General features: G+C 37.2%; 1 protein-coding gene across 2 annotated transcripts in view; it reads right to left on the reverse strand.

Annotated features, from left to right (window-relative positions):
• Positions 1-12,426, reverse strand: part of PTPA (protein phosphatase 2 phosphatase activator) — a 32,958-nt gene that overhangs the window by 12,158 nt on the left and 8,374 nt on the right. For both annotated transcript variants that reach the window (XM_074210976.1, XM_074210977.1), the window contains exons 5-8: positions 4,147-4,272; positions 2,914-3,031; positions 1,542-1,641; positions 597-721 (exon numbers count right to left, since the gene is read on the reverse strand). In XM_074210976.1, the coding sequence (XP_074067077.1) occupies positions 597-721; positions 1,542-1,641; positions 2,914-3,031; positions 4,147-4,272 (469 nt within the window). The remainder of the gene's footprint in view (positions 1-596; positions 722-1,541; positions 1,642-2,913; positions 3,032-4,146; positions 4,273-12,426) is intronic.

Genomic DNA, 12,426 nt, shown 5'->3' on the forward strand with positions numbered 1-12,426 from the left:
AAAGCAACCCTATTCTTTAATTCTTCTTGTCCTGCCAAAATGAGCCAATGTAGAAGTTCTGAGTCAAAGTATGCAAAGTATGGGTTTGACGTGGACCTTAACAAATCAATAGCTGACTTGTATTAGGGGAAAGGAATCTTGTTGCAGGGGGTGGAGAGTGACTTGTTTCTCTGATGGGTTCTACACACTGCTCATAATAATAGAGGGTAACATGAAATCTTACTGGTCACTAAACTTAAGAGTATCCCTCATTTTAAATATAAAAACACCACAGCTGCTACCAGAAGCTGGGGGTCTAAATTTCACATCAACGCATTAAGCACTAAAGCAAGAAGCCTTGCATCTTCAGTCCTTGTCACTTCCCATTATCTCTGCAGGGCTCTACCTCCTCCTCCCACAGCATCACCATACCCACTCACAGCAGAAGGTCAACAACAAAACAGCCTCAGTCAATAGCTGGTTTAATGCCCTGGTTCACAAGCTGTCACTGGCTGCCAGGTGCTGGGGTCTGGACAAGAGGTAAAAAGGGAAAGAGAAAGGAGGGAGGGAGTACAGGGATGCCCTAAGGGAAAGGGAAGAAGAGTCTTCTTTGGTACCTATAAGCTGAGAACTGCCCCAGATGAAGGGCAAAAACTGGAAGTCATCTAGACCCCACACTCCTTGGCTTCCAGCTGGCTCCATCCTGTAGGTTTTCTGAAGTTTCCTCATAACCTCAAGGTACCTGAGGTGGAGAAGACAAGAAAAAGTACAAAACAGATTCTCAACCCTTCTATACCAGACAACAAAGGGGCAAAAGAGATGGTTTGGAAGTTCCTATTTTGATTTAAATCTATACAAAAAAACTTTCTTACTTTTAAATATCAAGAATTCATATGATTTTGAAGAAAGGCCTGTATCTTAGGTCAGGCAACCTAAACATTAATCCTTTCTCTGCCACTGACTTCCTATGACCCTGGCCAAGTCAAATTCTCTGGACCTCAGTTTCTTCATCTATAAAATGAAAAAATTAAGACTACTCTGTAGAGGTCCCTTCTAGCTCTAAATTCCATATCACCTTTAAAGCTGACCATTTTGCTTCCCATTCCCATTTCCTCAAAACATTATATACTCATCTGTTTCATCAATTTTTAGTATTTCTGAGAAGAACATTACCTGTAAAGTGGAGAGAATGCTATTCCTAAGCTGTTCAACATTATGAATGCTTCCCAGAGAATATATGACATTAACATTTGGAATAAAGCACTGAGGCTCCCTGCTGAAGCTTGCTAAGATATACTAGGTGGCAAAAGACCATTGGCAAGAAATTTCTTCAGCATTTCTTTGGCATCCATTTACTTGGGAGATCAGCAGAATGAAATTTTGGAGAAAAGAGAAAACTAAAAAAACAAGCAATCTAGAGAAGGTGTGAAAAGGATAAGAATGAAAAACAGCACAGTAATCAGACTGCTTAGGAACACTAGCTATTTATTCCAGGTCCCACTATGACAATAGCAAGGAAACAAACTCCATCACCACAAGGTCCAGTTCCTCCTTTCCCTCACCGGTTAAATACTTTGAAGACAATGGCCATTTGATCATCTACCCTGAGGACCCCAATCTTGCAGAGACAGCAAAGGAAGGCAGCAAAGGCTGCTTCATGACCTGGAAAAGGGAGGAGAAAAAACTAAACATAGGTTGAAGGAGACCACAGCTTCTATAAAAAAGGAAAGGGATTTCTTTTACCCTCCTAGACTGAATGATTAAGAAACAGATATTTTCCATCAAAGGGAATATACTAAATTTAAATCTAGATATCATACAGGTTCTTTACACAAACTTAATTAAATCTCTTCTAGCTCTACCAGTTTTGTAAGCCCATTCCTAAATTTGTCTGAGCTGTGAGATTAAAGAAAAAAAAAAGATATCAGTGCACATTATATGACACAAAGAAATCATCCTGTATTCAAATAGTAAGAATTTCATCCTCCCCACTCCCTACCATGAGCACAATTAGTTTGGGTTGACCAGATCAAAATTAACTGCTAATTGGTAGTGCTTTGTCTGTACAGGTTCAACCTCAAGCACACCACTAATTCCCTGCTGATCACTTGATATATTCTCTCTCTCTCTCTCTCTCTCTCTCTCTCTCTCTCTCTCTCTCTCTCTCTCTCTCTCACACACACACACACACACACCCCTTTCTACCCTTTTTCAGTTGGGACAGTGGATAGAACAACACTGGGCCTAGTAACCCAAGTTGAAATTCAGCCTAATCATCTTTGGATAAGTCACTTTAACCTGCTTGTCTCAATATAGCTAGCATCTCTGCCAGAGCTGTTATGAGGATCAAATGAGATAATATTTGTAAAGCACCTCATATAGTGTCTAGCATATATAGTAGGTTCTACATAAATGAGGAAAAGTCAGCTTGAAAAGTCCTAAAAAGAACTGGGTAACATTGTCAAAATGCAAGAAAACCAAGAGTAAGACCCAAAAGCAATCCAGTTCTTTAAGAATCTTGACAGAACTCTGCACCATGCTGCCTGAAGATGTTGAGGAGAGGAAAGGTGAAAATAACAAGAGATCCATCTTGAAGGGAGAACAAAAACAAACCAACTATTCAGGGATCTATATTTTGGGCAACACTTCCTCCTGGTGGATCAAACTAGCACTACACCAACCATGTGCTATTCTCAGACACAAAGAGTACTCCTCTCCAAAGCGGTTCCATTTCTGGAATATAGCAAACTTCATAAATGCTACTGTTCACGGCATAAGTTACAAAAGTTCCTGGACTCCAGTTTACATGGAATGGCAGCAGGGCAGTCAAACAAAAAAAAAGGCAACCAGAGGAAGAGCAAGGATGAAGTGAAATAATCACCAACTACCACTCAAAGTCCTTAAGATTTCAAGTCCTAAGCAAGAGGAAATTACCTGTGCCATAATCAATTCGTGTAGGGTTTCCCACTGCTTCCTTTAGGTAAAGGGCCACCTCAGGTACAGCAGCTGCCAGATGGCTAGGGATCACTGTGGCCACTAGGTTTTCAGCTTCCTGATGAAACAAGTTAGAGAGAAATTAGTACTTCTCTAATGCTCAGCCTTCAGAATGGGCAGCCACTGAGAAACATGGAAGTAAAGAAATTCAGGGAGGTAGAGGTGGGGAAAAGGATCCACCATCAATTCCACACGCCTCATAGGTGGCTAGCCTCTACCCCTCTGCTTCATTCCTTTGCTTGGCCATTGAAAATGGCAGCCTCTCGTAAATCCAAAGGAGAGAAGCTATGGAAATAGCACAGAAAAGGAGTCCTCATTGACACATTAAAGAGAGCAGACTGGGACATGACTGAAAGAGTGAACAAAAGGACTAGCTTTAGAAGAAACTTCTGTTCTTTCTCACAGGAAGGTAAGAGAAATCTGTAAAGACTCCACTCCCTTACTCCAGAGAGTAGAATTTCTGATTAAAATACAAACTCCTTTGCCTGGAGTTCAAGGCTCTTCACAATCTGGCAGCATTCAATGTCATTTCATGCCTTATATGTGTCACTCAAAGTGAACTACTCTATTCCCAAATACTCCTAAAGATTCTACATTTATGTAATAACCCCCATGTCCAAAATGCCTTCCTTTTAATAGATTAAAGCTCCATTGAAAGGCCACCTTCTCTACACCTTTCCCCTAAGATATTACACAGCACTTTACTTTGTAATTCTCTAACAGGTGAAAGAGCTATACAATCTGAAGAGAAACCAGAGTATACTTTGCAATTCTAAAAAAAAATTTATTTCTGTAATGTTGGGCATATCTGCATGTCTTAATCCCCTAGACTGTCACTTCCATAAGGGTAGGAGCTAAAACTTAATCTTGGTATGTTCCCTAGTATTTAACATAGTATTAAACACGGAGTAATTGCTTAATACATTTTTTTAAATAAACAGTATGAATTTGAGCAAATTAAAAGCATTTTCTCTTTCCAAAGAATTAGATTTGCATTATATCTAGATGCCCAAGGATTACCCTAATTTAAGGATTATCTAGTTATCTGGATAACTAGAAAAAGAACTGTCTTTTTCCCTTTGATATTTGCCAGGACACCCTGAACCCTGACAGGTCTCAATTCTAGTTTACACCACCCACTCCTAACTAGGCCAATACATATGAAATGCTTACCTGGTCAAGTTTAGCATACCAAGTCCTGAAGGCTTTGTTCCCAAATCTGGAAGGCTGATCCATGGGAGGGGTCTCATCAATCCATCTGTCTAATGTGTTGAGGAGAGCGACAAGCTTATTAATAGGCTGTATGAAGCAAAACAGAAAGAAAGGAATACAATAAGCAATAGCATTAGATATAGAGGAACTACTAAAGGAAAAAAATAAACTGGTTCTTTTGGACTCACAAGGGAAAACTAACAAACTTTTAAAAAATACTTAGTACTAACACTACACAAATTATTCTCAAAAAAACAAGAAAGCAGCCTACCAGATTCCTTTTATGAGACAAATATTGTCCTAATACTTCATCCAGAGAAAACAATGAACAAGATCTAGGGCTCCAACTAAGCCCTAAAAGGTCTGGTGACTTTGTTTTGGATGGGGAGTCAGGACTTCAGGACTCTAATCACAAACTGACTGAAGACCTTGGTTATGTCACTACTTATTTTAGAATCTTAAGAACATGGCCTTATGCATACATATAGGATTTTTAGAGTGGTATAACAGAACACTGAATTTGGAGTCAGAGAGTCTAGATTCAAACCTTAACTTTGCTAACATGCTACCTATGTGACCAAGGGAACATTATTTCACTTCTTTGGGTTTCTGTCCTTAAAGGAAAATGAAAGGATATGGGCTTTATAACCTCTAAGAACCCTTTCTGTTTTAATAATCATTCATTCATATATTAAATACTTGCTATGTCTACACACACACACACACACACACACACACAAACAGAGCATTTAGTACTAAACATAGATAAGAAAAGGTAGCTTAGTATAGTGAACAAAACCCATGACTTGAGAGACAGGAAGAGCTGAAGTAAAATCCCTGCTCAGATAATTACTAGACATGTGACCTTAGGCAAACCATTTTACTTCTCTATGTTTCCTCCTCTGTAAAATGAGGAGGTTGAATTTAATAACGTCCCTTTCAGTTCTAAATCTATGAGTTTATGATGCTTTGACATTTTCTGGCTGCAAAAAACAGAAACCAAAATGAATACCCACCACCTGGGCAATGGCTAAACAAATTCTGGTATATGAAAAGAATGTGACAGGTACTGTACAATAAGAAATGATAAATAAAGAATTCAGAGATTTGTATGAACTGAGGCAAAGCAAAATAAGATGATCTATTAAGAAGTTAGAAACATAACCACAATAATATAAAGAAAAAATAAAGTAAAATTCAATAAAAATGATTAATTGTAATGCCCAGTCTTGGTCCAGAAAAGATGATGACATTGTACATCTCCTTCCTCTTAGTAGAGATGTGAGGAACTAGAGATGGAGAGAATTCAGTGAGGATGGTATATTAAGAAGGAAGTGATATGAAAATGAAAGGTCTCAATAGAAACAAATATAGGCAATAACTAGTTTCCTTTAGAACCTATCATACTGAGTTCAAAATAATTATCAACCCTCAACTGCAACAGGTAGTCCATTAACAAACCTCCATCTCCTCTTTTGCCCAAACCATCATAAGAAAGAATAGGTATCAAGGGTGTGTGGTGACCTCTAGGAAGGAAAGGGTTAAAGAAAGGAGTCTATTCAGGTCTTTACAGTAGTAGCTTATTCCTCTAGTTCCCAATAAAGAAAAAACTAGAATCTGAAAGTTCAGCTCAGTTCTTAAGACTAAAGAAAGAAAAAAGGAATGGTCCTTTAAAGAATTGCCAGTGAATATCTTTCCCCTGCCATACTGGGAAGAAAATACCATTAGGGCAAATTCATCACATCAAATACCCTGTAAAAGAGAAAGGGGTATTTAGATTATCTTGAGCTATTTAAAAAAAAGGGGGGGGAGCTAAGAATTCAAGTTAAGTATCCAGGGTAAGGGAGATAAGAATAATATGGTAAGAAAATTATCATAATGATAGGGTGGGAATAAGTCCCAGTGTAAATGGACAGGCAATATTTGTACACACTTCTATCATCAAGAAAATTACAAAAGCTAACAACAGGCCTCAACCATGGATTGAAGAAAGCAGGTGAAGCTAAATGGCAGGCACAAAGAAATAACTAGTAAAGTAAAAATGAATTATAGAATCACACTGAAGGTAGCTAATCAAAATGTATAAAAATGTGGGCAATACCTAAACTTGGGTAACCCCAGAGATAAAGAAATGAGCATATCAGCTGGAAGGGCAATTTCAGAGAACCAATGAGTTTGTAGGGAGCTTGTATATATTTGTATATATAAGCAGTAATGTCCTTGGGAAGTTAGACAAAATTAGGAGTGTACTTTTCTTCTATGTATACTTGGAAAGAGAAGGTACCTCCATAAGAAGGAATCAGAGTTGTTGCTTAGATCTCAATGAATAGAGAATCAGGTGGGAGGGTCTGAGAACAGAACTAACTTACTCCATGCAATTCCCATGGTACAAATTAGAGCAGTTATTACAAACTGAAAAAGACCCAACAAAACTGGAATTTTCTCTGGGTTTCTAGCCTTCAGAGAACTGAAGTGGATTAAGGAAGAGATACTGGTGGCAAGCTAGAGTCCAATAGATCAACAAATGATTGCTGAATAATTAAAAGTCCCCAGCACCTTTTTGATGGACATCTCTTTGAAAGGAGCAACTGCCTACATAACACCCTACATAAAGCCCTCCAAATCATTTGGTGAGTGCTGCCAAGGCAATTTCAGGCAGGACTCAAAATTCAATAAATCTAGGAGCTTTGGGAGGGGATGAATTAATTAAATATTTAGCCAAACATAGCCCTTGAATGTTATAGATATCCAAATGGCTTGGCAGAAAAAAAGGTCCCCCACACCCCTGATCTAGTTGGAGACAGAGAGAGATTGAATCCAGAAGAAAGTATGAATTAGCACAAAAGTATGAATTAGCACAAATCTCGCCAAAAAAAACAGTTCCTGCTTTCAATTTCTCTAAAGCACTTCGTCAATTCTTCCCAGTACCAAAATGCAACTACCTCTGGTGGAAGCAGACAGAGAGATTAAGGACCACAAAGCAGCCATCCCTAATATTCTAGTCCACAGATGTGAGTAGGTAGTACAATGCACCTATTTGTCTGCCCTCAATTCAAAGTAAGCTACACTGCAAGTTGTCCTTCCCAGTTATTTGTAGCTACTTCCATATCTCTGGAAACTAGACAAATTCTCTCTGCCTCCCTACAACAAGAATGGTCTCAATCAAAAAGAACACTGGATCTAACAAAAAAAATGCATGCAAAAGCACCTAACACTGGAGTCTCAACAACAATCAAAACCAGAAAGCACTTTGGTAACCAAGGATTTGCTTAATTATAAAACTCTCCTTCCCCATTGCTAACCTTAGCCTAAGGACAATAGCTCATATTTAAATAATACTTTAAGATTTTTTGTTTATTTCTTAATTTTATTTTTTCAACTGCATGTAAAAACAATTAACATTCAAAATTCTGTGTTCCAAATTCTCTCTCCTTCCTCTCCACTCCAATTGAAAAGGCAAGCAATTTGATATAGGTTATACATGTGAAGTCATGCAAAACACATTTCCATCTTAGTCATATTGTAAAAAAAAAAAAAACACAGCCAAAAAATGAAAAAATAAACTTTCAAGTTCTTTCTCTGGAGGTGGAGAGCATTTTCTATCATAAGGCTTTCAGGATTATTGTGAATTAATGTATTGTAAGAACAGCAAAGCTATTCACAGCTGATCTTCATAAAATATTATTGTTACTATGTACAATGCTTTTTTGGTTTTTCCCTGTTTTTCTGTTTCTTCTTTCATAATATGACTAATGTGGAAATGTTTTCATGATACGCATGTATAGCCTATATCAGATTGTTTCTCATCTTGGGAAGAAAAGGTATGAAGGAGAGAAGGAGAAAAAATTTGGAACTCAAATTTTTATAAAAAATGAATGTTGAAAACTATCTTTACATATAATTGGAAAAAATAAAATACCATAAAAAAAAAATGTTCTGGTTCTGCTCACTTGAGTTTATTTTTGTAAGTCTTTCTAGGTTTTTCTGAAATCATCTTGTAATTTCTTATAGTACAATGGTATTCCATGATATATACTATAACTTCTTCTGTCATTCTCCAATTCTGGCATTCCCTTGATTTCCAATTCTTTATCATCACAAAAAGCAGTTGTAAATATTTTTGTACATATAGGTCCTTTGCTTTTATTTAAAAAACATTTTTGTGATACAGAGGTATTGTTGGGTCTAAGGTTTACAGTTTTATAGTCCTTTAGGCATAGTTTCAAATTGCTCTCCAAAATGGTTGAATCAGGGGGCAGCTAGGTGGCACAGTGGATAGAGCACCAGCCCTGGAATCAGGAGTACCTGAGTTCAAATCCGGTCTCAGACAATTAATAATTACCTAGCTGTGTGGCCTTGGGCAAGCCACTTAACCCCATTGCCTTGAAAAAAAACCACACCAAAATGGTTGAATCAGTTCACAACATCACCAACAGGGTATTAATGTCTCAATTTTTCCACATCTCCTAAAACATTTATTATTTTCCTTTCATATTGGCTAATCTGATATAGGTGAGGCAGTTGCTCTAAATTGTTTTAATTTGCTGTTTTCACATCAATAATGATTTACAGCATTTTTATATGAACTATAATTTTGATTTCTTCTGAAAATTGTCCAGTTTCTTTGACCATTTATAAATTGAGGATGTCTCTTATTCTTATAAATTTGACTCAATCCTCTATAGAGTTAAAAAAAATGAGGTCTTTATCAGAGAAACTTGAAGGGAAAATTTTCCCCAATTTTTAAAGGATTCTGATTTTTTATCCATTTCCCTTTTATGAGGGAGTTCATTCCATTCAGTTATGACTGCTGTGTACTTCCTTCCACTGTTCTGTCTTTCTCTCCTCCCCCACTCTCCTTTCACCTTGTCCCTCCTCAAAAACATTTTCCTTCCAGCTACCACCTCTCCTAATCTATTCCCCCCCCCTTTTTAAAGGTTTTTACAAGGCAAATGGGGTTAAGTGGCTTGCCCAAGGTCACACAGCTAGGTAATTATTAAGTGTTGGAGGCTAGATTTGAACTCAGATACTCCTGACTCCAGGATTAGCTGCCCCCATATCCTCCCTTTTAACAGACCCCCTCCTTCCTCTTATCCTCTTCTCCTCCTACTTCCCTAAGGTAAGACAGATTCTGATGAAAGAAAGGTTCAAGTACTGCCTGCTACTACTACTACCACCCTCATCTTCCCCTCCACTATAAAAGTTCTTTGATACTTCTTCTATGTTAGATAATTTAGTCTCATTCTACCTCTCTCCCCTCCCTCTTCTCCCAGTGAATCCCTTTCTCATCATACCATCACATACCTGTGTCTTCTATGTATACACCTCTTTTTAACTGCCCTAATAATGATAAACTTCTCAGAAATTAGTATCATGCAGGAACATAAAAAAATTAATCTTATTGAATCCCTTATGGTTTCTCTCTCCTGTTTACCTTCTTATGCTTCTCTTGAGTCTTGTATTTAAAAGTCAAATTTTCTATTCAGCCCTGGTCTTTTCATCAGGATTGTTTAAGAGTCCTCTATGTCATTAAATACCTATTTCCCCCCCCCTAAAAGTATTACATGCAATTCTGCTGGATAGGTGATTCTTGGTTGTAATCCTAACTCCTTTGTCCTCTAGAATAACATATTCCAAGTCTTCTCATCTTTTAATGTAGAAGTTACCAAAGCCTGTGTTATTCTGACCATGGTCCCATGATATCTGAACTGTCTCCTTGATCTGGGAGGTATTTGGCTACAATATTCTGGGAGTTTTCATTTTAAGAATTCTTTCAGGTATTAAACAATGGATTCTTTCAATTTATATTTTACCCTCTGGTTCTAGGATATCAGAGCAGTTTTCCTTGATAATTTCTCAAAATGTGATACCTAGGCTATTTTTTTCATCATGGCTTTCATGCAGTTCAATAATTCTTAAATTATCTCTCATCAATGTATTTTTCAAGATCATTTTGTTTTTCCAATGAGACATTTCACATTTTCTTCTATTTTTTTTAAATTCTTTTGACTTTCAGGGGCGGCTAGGTGGTGCAGTGGATAAAGCAAGTGCAGTGGATAAAGCACTGGCCCTGGAGTCAGGAGTACCTGAATTCAAATCCAGTCTCAGACACTGAATAATTACCTAGCTTTGTGGCCTTGGGCAAGCCACTTAACCCCATTTGCCTTGTAAAAAAAAAAATTCTTTTGACTTTCTTATTGTTTCCTGATGTTTTATGGGGTCATTTACTTTCATATGCCCAATTCTAATTTTTAAGGAATTATTTTCTCCAGTAAGCTTTTATACTACCTTTTCCATTTAGCCAATTCTGATTTTTAAAGGTCTATTCAGTGGGTTTTTTTGTGCCTCTTTTACAATTTGATTTATTTTATTTTTAAGGTGTTATTTCTTTCAGAATGCTTTTTGTGCCTCCTTTATTATGCTGTTGACTCTTTTCATGAGTTTCACTCTCTGTTTTCCTAATTTTTTTCCTTTTTTAGATCTTCTACCTTTTTTTAAACCAATTCCTATTTTTCTCTGTGGAATTGCATATAGCTATTTGTTTCTTTTCTCCTGCTTTCCTACATTATTTTTGGTGAAGTTTTTAATGCCCTAATACATAATTTTTTTTTAAAGATCCCATACACAGCTATGAAATAAGTATGGTCCTTTCTATTGCCATTCAATATTATCCAGAGGTCTATAGCATCTCTTAACTTTCCTAAAAGTTAGACAAGAAGCAAGCAGAAATAGTGTGGTTCAGATACCAGGAACAGATCAGAGTCTTGGTGGAGGCCTAGCTTTGTGTACATTTGAGGGAAAATTCCAGGGTTTTGAAGAAAATGTTTTGTATTGCTGAGGTGGTATTCGACTTAGTAAATACCTTTGCCTTCAGTTAATTGTGTCCTCTAACTGGAATAAAGATAAATGTATTGATGGGGACCATGAGCTGAAGCTTTTGCATATAGCTGTTTTGATATTATTGCCTTCTGAATTCGTGTTTTAGTCTTTCCTCTCACCATAGTACCATCCTATAATCAGGTTCTTTTTTTGATTTTTGCTCTTTTTCCAGTCTTTTTCTTGACTTTTAATTTTATGTTAAAGTTGAGCTCTGCTCCCAAGGGTGGAGGAGGCATAGTCCTAAGTTTAAGGTTTTTCATGCTGCTGTGTTCAGGGTTTGCAAGTTTTTAGTTCTTCCAAGGTCATATGATCTAAGGAGACATGTGGTCACTGCTCTTAGCTTGTGTTCTGATCTGTGAGTACTCACAAGTTCTTTTTTCCACCCTGAAACTGTGACCAGGGTCCCTGTTCCTGCTAGTGCTCTTCCTTGCCTTAGGACTGAAACAATGTAATAGAGTTCTGCATCCAGCAAGAGATCCCCTGTAATCTCCTTCTAACCAATTGTCAGATCCCCCTCCAACACTTCACTGAAGACCTTTCCAACTGACCTCCTAAATTATCTTGGGCTTTAAAATTGTTTTCCTCCTTTTACCAATCCAGAATTCATTCTGAGGCAATATTTTAAAGTAGTTTGAGGGGAATTTGGGAGAGATCATACAAGTCTCTGAATTTATTCCACCATCTCTGATATGCCTACTACTTTAAGATTTGTAAAACATGGGACAACTAGTTGGTGCAGTGGATAGAGCACCAGCCCTGGAGTCAGGAGCACCCGAGTTAAAATCCAGCCTCGGACACTTAATAATTACCTAGCTGTGTGGCCTTGGGCAAGCCACTTAACCCCATTGCCTTGCAAAAAAGCAACCAAAAAAAGGAAAAAAAAAAGGATTTGTAAAACATGTTCCCCACAGTGATAATAAGTAATACAAATGTTGTTACGTTCTGCAATCAAGGCTTAAAGAACTTTGGTGCATCTTGGTGTGATGTATGCTGAAAAGTTAAAACTGAGATGATAATAACTGATATAAATGTTATTGTGATAAGTAATATAAATGTTATTAATCAACTTTTATAGATGAGGAAAACAAGATTCAGAGAAGTAACTCACCCAAAGTCACACAGTAATTAACTGGAAAATTATGAACTATGAATTAAAACCCAGGTTTCCTGACTTCAAGTCTATCCCATTATACCACTCTCCCCAAGATAATAGCTATGTCAAAAGATGTTAATTTGTTATGAAGTCAAAACCATTAGTCTTGAAGGAATACTAGAAGGAGATGGGAACAAAACAATTCAAACACCTATACAACTGGTTCACTGTCAGAGTAGTTGGCCTATCTCTTAGGCTAAGACACAAAT

This window comes from Macrotis lagotis, chromosome 1 (genome assembly GCF_037893015.1).
Source record: "Macrotis lagotis isolate mMagLag1 chromosome 1, bilby.v1.9.chrom.fasta, whole genome shotgun sequence".
NCBI classification, from domain to species: domain Eukaryota; kingdom Metazoa; phylum Chordata; class Mammalia; order Peramelemorphia; family Peramelidae; genus Macrotis; species Macrotis lagotis.